We start from the raw sequence: 14,742 nt of genomic DNA on the forward strand, positions 1-14,742 counted from the left end.
CGCGGGGAGGCGGGGCCGGGCTGCGCCGCTCTGGCACCGCCCACCCGGGACCCGGGGACCGAGCGACATGGAGCCCAGGTAGCGCCGTAGCGTCACGGCCGCCGCCGGGGCTTCCCGAGGGGAGAGGGGGCTGTGGTGGGTGTCACGGCGGGCGGGGAGGGCGCTGGGTGATATAGTGGACATGAGCCAGCAGTGTGCCCAGGTGGCCAAGAAGGCCAGTGACATCTTGGCTTGTGTCAGAAACGGCGTGGCCAGCAGGACCGGGAAGGTTATTCTGCCCCGTACTCGGCACCTCGAGTACTGTGTTCAGTTCTGGGCTCCTCGCTACAAGAAGGATGTTGAGGCTCTGGAGCGTGTCCAGAGAAGAGCAACGAAGCTGGCGAGGGGGCTGGAGAACAAGTCTTATGAGGAGTGGCTGAGAGAGCTGGGGTTGTTTAGCCTGGAGGAGAGGAGGCTGAGGGGAGATCTTATTACTCTCTACAACTACCTGAAAGGAGGCTGTAGGAGTGGGTGCTGGCCTCTTCCCCCAAGTGACAGAGGACAGGACAAGGGGGAGTGGCCTCAAGCTCCACCAGGGGAGGTTCAGACTGGACATCAGAAAAAAAAATTTCACAGTAAGAGTCATCAGGCACTGGCACAGGCTGCCCACAGAGGTGGTTGAGTCCCCATCCCTGGAGGTATTTAAAAGATGGATAGACTCAGGGACATGGTTTAGTGGCAGATAGGAATGGTTGGACTTGATGATCTAAGAGGTCTTTTCCAACCTCATGATTCTATGATTCTATATGATTCTACGAAAATATGGCTGTAGGGTCCCGGGGAACAGGAGCGAAAACCCAAAGTGTATGGGTATCTTCAGGCAAAAATGTGAAGGGTTAAATTGCCTGAACTTGGGGGTGCTGATTGATGAGAAGCTCAACATGAGCTGGCAATGTGAGCCCAGAAGGCCAACCGTTTCCTGGGCTGCATCAAAAGCAGCGCGGCCAGCAGGTTGAGGGAGGGGATTCTGCCCCTCTCTTCCTCTCTTGTGAGAAGACCTCATCTGGAGTATTGTGTCCAGTTCTGGGATCCTTAGCATAAGAAGGGTATGGAGCTGTTGGAGTGGGTCCAGAGGAGGGCTACAAGGATGATTAGGTGGCTGGAGCACCTTCTCTACAAGGACAGGCTGAGAGGGTTGGGGTTGTTCAGCCTGGAGAAGAGAAGGCTCCGAGGAGACCTTATAGCGACCTTCCAGTACCTGAAGAGGGCTACAAGAAGGCTGAAGAGAGGCTGTTTACAAAGGCCTGTAGTGATAGGACTAGGGGCAATGGGTGTAAACTAGAGAGGGGCAGGTTTAGACTAGACATAAGGAGGAATTTCTTGAACATGAGAGTGGTGAGAAACTGGCACAGGTTGCCCAGGGAAGTTGTGGATGCCCCATCCTTGGAGGTGTTCAAGGTCACGTTGGACAGGGCCTTGGACAGCCTGATCTAGTGGGACATGTCCCTGCCTATGGCAGTGGGGTTGGAACTGGATGATCTTTAAGGTCCCTTCCACCCAGACTATTCTGTCATTCTGTCATTCTATGAATGTGTAGTCACTCCCAGGTCTCTAATAATAATACGCGTCTATATCTAGTTCCCTGTAATCATAGAATCATAGAATGGTTAGGGTTGGAAGGGACCTTAAAGATCATCCAGTTCCAATCCCGATTGTGGATGAGCCTTCACGGCTGCCATCTGCATTATATATATCGCGTGCATATAATTAATAAGTATTTTGTAAGTATCAGCTCTTTGTCTGCCAGTATTAATACCTTATTCTCTGCTGTGTATGTCTTAACTCCTCATGTTTTGTGAAGTATTTTAATGATAGGCACTATCGGCAGTCCATTTTTCAGGCAAGCCAAGAATTTACTGTTATCTAGTAGATCTAAAAGTTGCTTCAAGCCTAGAGAAAACATAGAGCTGTTAGCAGGGCCATCAGAAGTCTCTCTCCCTCATCGGTCCCACTGCAGAAATAAAAGAATACCGGGTTTCTCCTTTTCTGCCAGTCCTGCTCCTTTCTCCGTTCTTGCTACTGGAACATGATAGCTGACTATAAGGACTGCAGAGGCACATCTGGTTTCTAAATGCAAATCTCCAAGAATTCAGTCATGAGTTCAGCTCTGTTAGTCACAGATTCAGTTGTTTGCCAAAATTTAAGTTTAAAATGAAATGGTTTAGCATGGAACTAAATGTGTAAGAAATTCTTCCCATATCCAAACACAGCAGTTCAAAGTCCAATGCATTTTATGTTACCACAGTTGTCTGCACCCTCTTTAATCCTTACCCCTCTTGAGGAGGACTTCCATCATATGATCATTCAGCAAATGTTTGGTGAATGCATTTAAATATTTTTGTTATCTGCTCTTCTAGTGTCCAAGATGAAGCTGTGGATAAAAGCACCTTTAAGGAATGCAATCAGATTGGTTTTTACAGGTAAAGAGAAAAATTGAGGGGGGTGCTACAACTAGTAATATTAAAACCTACAGGAAATAGTTACACGTTGATTTTTAATCACAGTAAGTCTGCCATTTTCAGGGTTTATCTTTCAAAGTGAGCATTCCACTCACCTGTCAGAAAGCAATAATCAGCATTTTTTAACAGGTGAAATCTTACATACAAAACCTCTCTGTTAAAATTCAAAAGAGTTTGTCTTCTTATCTGGCAAAGCCCCAGCAATATTTTAGTGAGAGATGCACTCAGACACATGTTGTTTTCTTGGTGTGAATATCTGCCTGAGTGAAAGGAATGATTACCCGGTGTTATACAAATGAGCTGCTGATATGTTGGCTTATGATTTCAGATATTCATTTCTGTTCTGAAGGAAATTCTGTTCAGAAAACCTCAAATAACGTTTTGACAGTGGGAGCAAGACTCCTTCCTCTTTTCATGCCAGCCCTTTTTAGCCTATTGCCATTTTAACTTGCCACGTCTGATTTCTCAGGAGTAGGTTGCCACATGTTGGCAAGCATTGGCTTAAAAGAAATCCTTTATTTGATTGGTCACATTTTTTGCAATATCTGTTTGCAAGGAAACAAAGTCAGTTTACTAGAGGAAGCTTCCCTTTATGGTAGCCTCCAAGACACTTGCCTTCAAAGAGTTCATAAAACCTGGGATCAGCAAGGAGCATTCTACAAACAGTTGAAAGAGCCTCTATTTCAAGGCCTCTGTCCTAATAACATCATCAGGGCCAAAATCTGTAGTCAAAACTCTCTAGTCTGTAGGCTTGTTGAAAAACAATTTCTTCGGTGTGTATTCAGAAGGTTACAAATTGCAATCATATGCTACTTGATCACCACAGAATGTAGAAGCTGTTCAATGGGGGACAGCAGACCAAGGCACATGACAGAAAGTGAAAAACAGATTATGTGGCTGAAATTTCCACAGTCATGGGAAGAAGAAAGAATATAACTGAACAACTGAGAATTTAGTTGGATACTTGAAGTAAGACTATTATTGTTTAAAAAAACAAAAAAAGGGTGGTAGTGGGTGACCAAACCCCTCTAACATCTTTCATAAACTTGTATGTGTGCTCAGAAATATATTCCTTCTTTTTCTCCTTGGCTTGAAGCATTGATAATAACTGTATTTGAAAAAATTCAAGACTAAACTATTAAGTAAGCATTTCTAACAATATTATCTCCCTCTGTGTAATATAAACCACAAGAATTACAGAGACCAAAAATAATTTTCTATCTTGACAGGCGTCACAAACTTCTACATCCTGGAAAATCCTTGTATCGAGCATTGTTGGATTCTGTCACATTAAGCGATGAGAGTGTCAAATTCCAAATTATTCATGAGAAGAATAAGGTGAGATCCCACCTAGTGTAAGAGGATGCTTGCAGAAAGAGCGATTAGTATTATCAACACGTCTGATAATATTGCAGGTTTTGAGATTCTTCTGTGATAGATATTTAAGAAATAATGCAAAGTATCAGCCTGAGGATGTCCTTGCTGGTCACTACTTATTGGGACTGTGCAAGGAGAACAGACATTTTAAGGAACTTTAAAAAAGTCTTTAACACCTTTATGAAAATCTAACTAGAACTCTTCATTTCTGAAAAAAAAGTCTTTTTAAGTCAGAGTTTTCTCCACTATTCCAAAATAATAAATTCTTTTTCTGTAGTGGAATAAGAAGGCCTATTTTCCAGCACATCCTGACCATACCTTTATATTCCTTTGTTTGCTCAAAGGCAGGTTTTGGGGAAAAAGAAGCCTTTGCATTTAAAACGACAGTCAGGAAGAGTGTATTTATTTCTCTAAGCATCACACTATGTAGCTAGTCTGCATAAATATATTTTCTGACTCTCTTGTTAATCCTGACCTTCTTTGCAGTCAGCACAGAAAAAGAACCACATGTTTTGTCTAGATTTTAAGGTAGATGAAAGACTATGAAAGCTCTGTGGCTTCCTAGACTTTTCAGGGATTAATGCGAGGATGGCATAATGTAAAATATTTTCTAGACAGCAGGATCCGGAACTCCAAGTAAATATTTTCTCTCTTGCCTGCTCTCCCTCTGGTTTTATGGCTCTTTCATTTTTTCATGCCTTTGAAGGGGGCAGGGCTGATTGGCTTCCGGGTAAAGGAGAAAGATATCAGGCCAAAATTCTTCAGCCAGTTTTGTGACCCACGGGAGGAGAGATTAAGAAAAGAAAAAAAAGTAAAAATCTGCATTATGGCAATCACTCTGTTCTACCTCATACAAAATGCCTTATTTTTCTTCCATGGAAGAATCAGTTGTATGAGCTAGAACAGAGTGACTTCCTAGTTCCCTGAACTGTAAAATAGCAAGTTACAGTTGGTAGGGCAGTATTGTTCATTTTCTTTAGGTGTCTTTCTGACATGATTTGTCAATGTCAGCAGCACCACTGTGAATATTAGTTAACACAGAGTACTGTAATTTTTGCAAAAAGTAGTATCTCAGTAGTATCCCACTCTGACATTGACATCACAACAGTGAAAGCGTACAGACTTTGAGAGTAGTCTATACTACCCCCATTTTCCATGCTGCTCCTGGGCAAAGCTTCAAAATGCTAGACTTGACAGACTTGAAGATAGAGTCCACTTAAAAAGAGTTACTTCTCCAAAGCAGGGAACTAGAGTTAGCTGGTGTAAATTCAGATGGATGCTGATTGTTGCTCAGCAATGCTGAAGAACATTAAATCAGAAAGCAGGGTTGTCTTTTTCCACACAGTAAATGTTGACTTGATGTTGACTTGATGTTGACTTGATGTTGACTTGAAACGTAAGTTTGCATTTGTTATCAGTAGCAGTTCATCTGTTTGTTTGCTCACAGGTTCTTCTGCAAGTAGAAATTTGTGAAATAGAAGGCAATATTTTCAGGCTTAAAATTGATGAGGCAGCTCCTCTCAGAGCAAGGTACAAAGTTCCCGATGTTCTTATAAAGGAACCTACCACACAGAGGTAAATGATGGGAATGTGGTTTAGCACCTTAGTAACTTATACAGCTTCATTTGCAAGAGTGTTTTCCATTCTACCTCATTTGTACTACACTACAGATGTCTCTCTACAATACAAAGTTGCTACAAGATGAGAAAATAAAAATGCATGTGGTTAATTTACTTTAAAAAATTCATGTCAAATACAAAGGAGAAGGTTTTGTCATATGCCTAAGAAAATTGAGGCTTTTGACCCAGAAAATAGCCTGATTGTTATGATGCATCATTTTTACCTAAGGCATTACCTGTTAATGTGAAAGGAATGCAAACTCTGGATAATTTTCATGGCAGTTCTGTAGCCACCTGTTGTACTGTGCAGTGGAAACCTGAACACAGTATTTCTGGGGTTCTTCACCTCAACATTAGCCGTGAGGTTTTTTATAATGTATGCGGATATTGTCAGCCCAACATTTGTTTCAATTCATAATTTAATTGCGGCAAATTTCATGTGCTGCTGATTGATATAAAGCTGGTTTTGCTTTTCATTTGCCAGACTCTTTATATCCCAGAAGGAGGCAGGTATTTTGGTGCTGTCAAGTCTTAATGAGGACTACAGACTTCAAGTCACAGCAAACCCCTTCCATGTTGAGCTACAGTCCAAGGGTGAGACTCTTCTGAGCATGAATTCCAATGGGTTGTTATATTTTGAGCACCTACAACCACGTCCCAGTGATAGGTACAGTATCTATTCATCGCATCATAGAAAGTACTGCTTGTACTGTAGGTGAAAATAAAACAGTTCTACAGAATTCAATTTCTGTGATAGAGGCTTTTATGCATTGAAATCTGTCTTCTCTTTTACTTCATAGCACTAAGTAGAACAGTGAAGTTTTAGCAAAGAAATTCTAGATCAATTAACTGCAGACTGTTTTAATCCCTTGCAACAGCCGTGTGCAAACTGCTAACCTCATTTAATGGCCAATTCTGTAAAACACTGCAGTATCCTGGTACCCCTGTCCTTCTTGGGAATGAGTGATGGTGGTATGATGAGGTTATTAGCTTTGTCTCCTTTTATGACTTTTATTCACCATCTGAACTCTTGAAGTAAGTTTTGTTTAATTTAAAATGTGACAGAAGGCTGCAAAATTTAACAGCTCAATCCCACTGCAAAGTGCTGCAAGGGTGAGAAACCACAGTACAGAACACGTCACAAGTAGAAGAAGGAAGAGCATAACAAGCATCTCTCATCAAGAGTATTATTTCAAAAACTTTACTTAACAGAGAGCCTTTAACAGATAATAATAAAGAACTGAGGATCTTCTTGGTGGGTAAAATGCTGATGCAGATAGAGATAAATGTGAAAGGCTAAGAAGTCAACCTAACTCAAATATGGAGTGAAGGTTATTTTAAGACATCGAATACTTAAATGATTTGCCCGTTAGGGTTCTGAACTATGACAGCAATTTTCAGAACAGTCAAACACTAAAACTTTTATATAACGTATAAGGTAATGCATAATTCTGTATGAATTTTCTGTTTGAAATTCTTCCTTATGTTAACAATAAACTGATTATTTCTGTGTATTTGTTTACACTAGAAAACCTACAGCAGAAAGCAAGGAGGAGGCAGCAAGTGATTGCTCTAAGGTAAATTATGCTTACTGCAATTCCAGCATGAATATTTTGGCGAAAAGAGAACTGATTAATTAGAATCACATGTTCATTTCTTCTGATGGTAACTTTACATAGTTTAAGCACTTTACAGTGAAATTAAAAAATGACCTGGTATTTCATATTGAGATATTTCACAAATTCATAGTTAAATAAAGGTTTTTGTGTTTTGCCAAGGCTACAGGAGTCATCAGTCTGGTAGATCTAGCTCAAAATGTTTTTTTCTGTGGCCTTTTTATGCTTAATTTCTTTCTATTTTGTTCTCATTTAATTTGGAATAGGTGTATAAAAGGGAGTTTTATGGTAATATTTGGTCATTTTCAAATTCCCTGTTCATTGCTTAGAGAATTTCAAAAGACCTGGTTTATAACAGTCAAAAAATATGCCTCTATATGCATTCATACTTAATACAGAAGTAAGATTAAGAGGTACGCAAAAAGGCCAGGTCCTGGCAGTGCATAAAGGCACATACTACTTTTCTCAGGAGGCTGAATTATGACTATGATATAATTTCAGCCTCCTGTAGAGTAGATGGCTCTGCCCCAACAGCCTGTTAAAAATGGCAGGAGCCATGCTGCCTTCAGCGTACTTTTATCTGAGCTCTGAGTTCTGACAGGGAGCATGTTTCATTTGGAGGAGTCATACAGCTGCAAGAGGCCATGTCTGCTTATTCTGGGGTGAAAGTAGAAAAGAAAACCAATAAAGATGCTGCAAAATCTGGAAATTTTCAGGGTAATGAATGGCAGGACACAAGGCTCAAAATTTGAAGAAATCTAAAAGTATGTTACACACGCAGGACTGGAGTATCTGGAGACTTTTTTGCTGTCTGACCCTTACTGTTTAGGAGAATGGGTTGGTTTTCCTGTTTGGGTCCATCCGTGCAATCTTTGCATTTCATAGTCGTGTTCATCATCCAGAATAAAAATATTTTTAATAGTGAGAACAATCATTCACTGGAACAACTTCCCCAGGGATGTAGTAAGTCCCTTTCATTGGAGTTTTTCAAGATGCAGTTGGACAGGGTGTTTCGTAATCTGATCTAGGCTCTGTTTTCCATGAAAGGTTAGTCTAGATGATCTTCTGAAGTCCCTTCCAAGCTGAGCTATTCTGTCATTCCATGATTCTATCCAAGATCTCAGGTATTAATTTTATGCTCTAGTGGAGTACGTGCGCTCCACTAGCACTCTGCTAGTCAATTCTTCAGTGTAAATTCCTGCAGCAGGATATGAATTGTATTTTGGATTAATTTATATTAACCATATTTGTCAAAAGAAGCCCTTAACCATGTGCAAATCTCATATGAATAAACATATTGTTTCTTAGAAATACATGGTAGGAGCAGTTGCGTTTGCTGGGCTTAGCTATTTCTGTTAATGCAGGAGAAACAAGAGGATCTAGGTCTCTGGCAAGAGAAATTTGGCAGTTTCTTAGACATCAAAGCTCATGGTAAGTCTGAGTCTAGTTCCGAAAACAGCCTTGCTGCTTCATACATAGCTGCGTTCATTCATGTTTCTGTCTGCTTTTCATTTAGCTGTTTAATGTTTATCAGTGTCTTTGCTTCTTCTTTTAACTTGACTATCGGTACCAGTGGCAGGTAACAAATTTGACAAAAGTACTGGAAATATTCATTAGATTTCTGGTTAGGAGGGAACACATTAAATAAGACTATTTTGTTAGCTCACTGTGTGCCATTTGTGGCATAGCATCATCCTATCTATGTTGTCTGACTGGTATCTAATGCATTATTTTCTATTGATTTTCTTTTTTTTTTTAGTATCAGCACATAACATTGATTTCATTTATAGCTTATTCTCACAACATATCAGAATCCATGATATCTAAACATTTATAATTATCACATAGAAACTTTTTAAGTGAGGGACCACAAAAAGAAATACTGAACAGTCTTAAGCGATTAGATGAAAGTTGTAGAAGCCTGTAGTGCAGTAGCTCAAGCACAATTTATATTATTAATTACCACAATTTATGACCATCTGCTGTCTTTTCAATTGTATTCTACATTGTTTGAGTTGGTTAACTTTGTTCATTACCACTATCATGCAAACTTTTATAGCAACCAACACTACCCAGCAGCTGCAGTAGGGAGCAGAAGTCTGAAAGAACTTCCTTTTGCTGACAAGAGCTTCTTCAGTTCCCAGTCGAGACACAGAGGGTCAGGAAGCTGTTACGCTTGTTGTTCATGCTGTATCTGATGTATTAGGCCAGCATCATATTTTTTTCTCCTTCTCTCTGTTGGAGGAATAAACTCCATATGGTCAGGTTCTGATCCTGAAGCCACTGCTTGTCAGTCTACAGGATCTCTGGTCACCTGCCAAAAGTTGCCCTGGATTCAGTAGTGTGACAAGATGATATCACTGACAGAGGCTCTCATGCATGCTACCCCCCTGGCTGAGGCTGAAGAGAAGAACAGTAGAGAACAGGCAACTCTGCTGTACCACTGTGCTGGAAAGCTTGGCTTGTAGGTACCAGGATAGAAACAGGAGGTGACTTTAAACAGTTCCGCTACAGAATAAAGAAGTGACCCACTATGACATGGTGGTTTTTCTATTGAAATGATTAATATTATCTTCTTAAGCAGATCAAAACCAGAATAAATACAATAAAATCTATTTAAAACATTGCTTCCATAGTACATAAATAATAATGAAAGTGAAGTTGAAAGCAACTATGAAAGAGCTAATTATTAAAACCTGCTTTTTTAATTTTTTTTTCCAGTTAGGTTGCTCTGCTCTGTTGATTTCAGCTAAGCCTGAGAATGGAACTCTGTCTTTTAATGTTATTCCCACAGGTCCTAGTTCTGTAGGCGTGGACTTCTCTCTACATGGATTTGACCATGTTTATGGCATACCACAACACACAGAAGGACTTCTTCTCAAAAACACCAGGTAAAGGTGGCAGATTCCTTGTGAAGGCAGGATCATTTTTATAGAGGAGAGTTATAACATTGTCTTAATAATTTCATGTAGACAACAGTTTGAGATGTGTGTGTTATATAGTGTATGTTTTAGTTATGATACAGTAAACTGAGTCACAGCTCCTGTCCATGTGGAGTAAGTTGTCCTGCTTTCCCTTTCTACTCTGCAATTTCATAAATGACCCTTTCTGTTCTTACTCAATTTTCCTTGTGGGGTTTTTTATTCAGAGTTGCAAAATTGCTCATGTTTAAGCAGAACTCCTAAAAGAGCAACTTCATGGGACAGTGGGAGAGTTCAGAATTCATATTTTAGGACTTAGAGCAAATGAGGAGCAGTCTCACTGACAACAAAAATGCTGATTGATTCAGATAGCTAGGACCGAAGCAAAGAAGCAGTAATTCAGGCTGTCCACATTTCAACTCTGGATGCTAAACAAAGGACTATAATACAGGTTGTTCACTGAGTTTAGTGGAATGTCAATAATGCTAAATTTGGGTTAGTGCAGGATGCTTACGTATAACAAACACATTTGTTTGTTTGTCCTAGTGATGGTGATGCCTACCGGCTTTATAATTTGGATATCTTCGGCCACAAGATACATGACAAAATAGGCATTTATGGTTCAGTGCCCCTTCTCTTAGCACACAAGCCTAACAGAACTTCAGGGATCTTCTGGCTGAACTCTTCAGAAACTCTGGTGGATATTAATACAAAGGCAGTAGCTGAGGTGAGAGTTGCTCACTTTCCTCAGAATTTAATTAGGAAAGAAAACACTGCAGGTCAAGGTGAACAGAAACATGACATTATTGGCGATTTATTTTTTGCCTCCTAATGCAGAATTGTCAGTCTCTTTGTCTTGTCCTCCGTACTGCTAAATTTGTTGTATTAAACTACTGAGAAGAACAAGGAGATTGCTCTATTCAAGAGTCAAGCTATAGGATTTGTATCTTAACAGATCTACAGGAGAAGACAGAGAAGAAATATGTAATGTTGCTTCAGAAAAAAATCTACATGGGTGGATGTAGCACACAGAAAAAAGGGAGGTCAAAAATCTTGACAATCTCTTGACTTTGAGGAATTTTTCTGAGTTTTTAAATTCTTGGAATTGCCTGCTTAGCAGGCTTGTTCTTCTGTGGAATGTAACTGATCTTCAAGAAACATAAAACGTTCAGGAAATCAACTCAACTCTTGAAACAGAAATATATAAATGTTGTTAGAATTGAAGCAGTGAAACAAATCTTACTTTATTCCAGCTCTTCATTACATGGTTAAAATAATTAATTTTGTTTTTTATTCACAGTATAACTGGAGATATAACTCAAAGATCCTACAGAAAATGCATAGTCTTCAATTACTTTTGTTCCTTATTACCTATTTTTCCTCATTAACTCTGTATTTTCTATAAGCAGCCTGCAAAGTTAAGGATTGGAGAAGGATATATAAGAACTATTCAGTGTGTATTCCTAATACATGCCAAGTGTATGTTAATGAACTCTGTGGGTTTCCATCTTTACTCCATCATCGAATAGGAGTTTGATAGAGAAAGATTTTCAGTTTTGCTCTGGTTTCCTTCAAAGCACATGTCATCCAGATCTGCTGCAGAGACTGCTAAGCAGAGAGCAGTGCCTCTCACTGATGTGCGCTGGATGTCAGAAAGTGGGATCATTGATGTTTTCCTGCTGATGGGACCCACTGCATTTGATGTCTTCAAGCAGTTTGCACAACTGACAGGTAGTAGCCTACAAAATTGGAGTTAGTATGGCACATTCACCTGGGAGATTCTCGAAGGAACATGCTGTACCCAAAAGTGGGTTAGTATTTACCTTGCCCATTGTGTCCAGGGAGGCAGTTGTTCCCAAACTTCAGTTTGTAGAACAAAGGCTGGTACTTTGTGAAGACAGGCCTATATCCTTGCTTTCCCTCGCATCTGCAGATTGTCAAACTTAGCCCTAACTGAGAAGCTAGCATAGTTACTGCTGTCTGAAACTGCTCCCCTAGGTGAAGAGAGGAAACACAGGGCTGGAACTGCTAGCACCATCAAGATGAACTGCCTTATAATGAGAAAAGACAGAAGTTACAGAATAATGTGTTCTGGAGAGTAAGGAAAGGATATAGATAACCGTGCGGTGTGTCCATTAGGGTGGAGAGCAGAGAAAACAGGCAGATGTGGGAAAAGGAAAGAAGCAAGAGGCTCAGGAAGAGACTGAAAATATGGAGGCAAGAGAACTAACATTTTATGAAAGCAAAATTCTTTATGTGCCAAAGAGAATTAAAAGCACAGGAACATCCCTGGTAGTTTTTTATTGTGCTAGCAATGATTGTTTTCTGCCTGAAGATGCAATGGAGGGAATGTGGTTCAGCTGAACAGGAATAGGAATAGCCAGATTGCAAGAGGATCTCTCCAAGCAGAAGCGTGCACTTGGGAAAGTTTCCCAGCTCCCTTTTGCCATATGCATACATACATACATGTTTTCTGATTTTAAAAATTCTTAACAATTGCAAGTCCGTGGTTCTTCTTGTACTGCAGAACCTATGGGCTTCTTTACACTACTCAGATTCAAGCAGTCACTGGAATTGCATTCTACTGATTAAAATCTATTTAATTGTTTGCATCAATGACAGTTGCTAATCTAAAATATTTTTACATTAGAAAAAAATAATACATTTGTGTTAGTTACTGGAATAACATTTCAGTGTCATGGAACAGCAAGTTCCATTATAGCCCTCTGCTTTTTCTGACTGTTGAGCCCACTGTACTGTTTGTTATTTTGAGTTAGTCCGCTTTGATATGAAGAACATGCTCTGACTCGTCTCAGGCAAGCTTTCCGTAGCTCCAGACAGATACATATTAATCATATTGACTTTTCTATAGTCTCTAGATAAAATCCTGACATTAACAGTGTTTAACTTCATTTGTATACTGTCCCTAGGCACTCAAGCACTGCCCCCTCTTTTTTCTCTGGGCTACCATCAGTGCCGCTGGAATTACGAGGATGAGCAAGATGTCAAAGCAGTAGATGCTGGCTTTGATGAACATGACATTCCTTATGATGTGATATGGCTGGACATAGAGCACACAGATGGCAAGAGGTATTTTACTTGGGACAAAAAGAAATTCCAGAACCCCAGAAAGATGCAAGAGCATCTCAGGAAGAAAAAACGCAAGGTAAATAATATAGCAGGAAGAAAGAAAATACTTCTTTGTAGTGTGAAGCTGCCTAATCTAGTTTTAACCAAGGTACTTCAGACCATGGAAATAGTTTGACCACCACAGAGTAAATTAAACTGTGTTCCACTCTGGTGATGCTTCTTGTGTACCAGCTGTCTCGTTTAATTTGTTTCCTCATAACACTTTGTTATTGTACTTTGTACTGACCATGAGGCGAAGTTTGACCCAGCTGAAGCTCCATATTACAGAAGCAGCACAGTGCTATCCTTGATTGGCATAGTAGAAAATTTTTCTACATCACATGGGCTTTCACAGTCGCTAGTTACTATCCTTGCTTTTAAGCTTTTCTTTGCATTCATGATACTTTTTATTTTCTGCTTATACTAACAGAGATTTGTTCTTTATCTTGATACAATTACTTACCATAAACTACATGTTTTTTCTTTCTGGTGAAGCCCTGGTAGGATGTGCAGTCTGTAAGTGTAGTTAGTCTTTATTTCTGCTTTTATAGCTAAAATCTTTTCCTTGAAATTATGGAGGCATTGAAATGTACACAGTTAATATTTAAAACTTATAGAATTGCCTAATGCTTGATCTTTGCCAAAACTCAGTCAATGGGGGACTGTTGAAATAGCATTCAAGGTTTATAATCAATTAGTTGGAGCTATAGTACTTTCTCAGCTTTACAGCAAGGCAGTTAATAGCAGCAGAAAGTAACTGCAAAATACAATATATGGATGTTTAAAAAAGTTAGAAACTTCTGTTGCTGCTGTATGCTATGCAAGTTAAGATATGTTTAAATGTCTTACTGCAAATGATTTTAAGCAAAGACCTGAACACGGAAGTTTCCTCTCCTATAATGGGTGGATCTTCAATCTCCCAGTCCCTCACGTTACCTTCTGCAGATGGCCCACATTCTCCCTAGTCTTCCTTTTATCACTGACATACCTATAGAACCTTTTCTTGTCCTTGACATTCTTGGCCAGATTTAATTGTCAGGGCTTTAGCTTTCATAACCTGATTCCTGGCTGCTCAGACAATTTCTCTGTATTCCTCCCAGGCTACCTGCCCTTGCTTCCACCCTCTGTGGGCTTTCTTTTTGTGGTTAAGTTTGTCTAGGAGCTCCTTGTTTGTCCAAACAGGCCTCCTGCTGTTTTTCCCTAACTTCCTCTTTGTTGGGATGCATCACTCCTGAGCTCGGAGGAGGTGATCCTTGAATATTAGTCAGTGTTTTTGGGCCCCTCTCCCCTCTAGGGCTTTATCCTATGGTACTTATCAAGCACATTCCTGAAGAGGTCAAAGTCTGCTCACTTGAAGTCCAGAGTAGTGAATTTGCTGCACACCCTCCTCACTGCTTGTAAGGATCTTGCATGGTCACTGGAGCCAAGGCTTCCCCTGAGCTTCACATTCCTCACAAGCCCTTACCTGTTGGTGAGAACGAAGTCCAGCATAGCACCTCTCCTCGTTGGCTCTTCTGTCACTTGGAGAAGGAAATTATCATCAATACATTAAAGGAACCTCCTGGATTGCTCGTGCCCTGTT

General features: G+C 40.0%; 1 protein-coding gene across 3 annotated transcripts in view; it reads left to right on the plus strand.

Moving 5' to 3' along the window:
* Nucleotide 1: 1 nt before the first annotated feature.
* GANC (glucosidase alpha, neutral C) overlaps nt 2–14,742 on the plus strand; it is a 31,558-nt gene continuing 16,817 nt past the window's right edge. The window contains exons 1-11 of one of the 3 annotated variants that reach the window (XR_008449976.1): nt 2–78; nt 2,397–2,459; nt 3,728–3,836; nt 5,323–5,450; nt 5,979–6,161; nt 7,023–7,071; nt 8,475–8,541; nt 9,905–10,001; nt 10,578–10,758; nt 11,609–11,762; nt 12,962–13,197. Coding sequence is in view for 2 of the 3 variants with exons in the window: in XM_054067298.1 (XP_053923273.1) it covers nt 68–78; nt 2,397–2,459; nt 3,728–3,836; nt 5,323–5,450; nt 5,979–6,161; nt 7,023–7,071; nt 8,475–8,541; nt 9,905–10,001; nt 10,578–10,758; nt 11,609–11,762; nt 12,962–13,197 (1,278 nt within the window). In the remaining variant the exon portion in view is untranslated. The remainder of the gene's footprint in view (nt 79–2,396; nt 2,460–3,727; nt 3,837–5,322; nt 5,451–5,978; nt 6,162–7,022; nt 7,072–8,474; nt 8,542–9,904; nt 10,002–10,577; nt 10,759–11,608; nt 11,763–12,961; nt 13,198–14,742) is intronic. The other 2 variants (XM_054067299.1, XM_054067298.1) reach the window with 2 other exon arrangements.

Source organism: Cuculus canorus, chromosome 5, assembly GCF_017976375.1.
Source record: "Cuculus canorus isolate bCucCan1 chromosome 5, bCucCan1.pri, whole genome shotgun sequence".
NCBI lineage: Eukaryota > Metazoa > Chordata > Aves > Cuculiformes > Cuculidae > Cuculus > Cuculus canorus.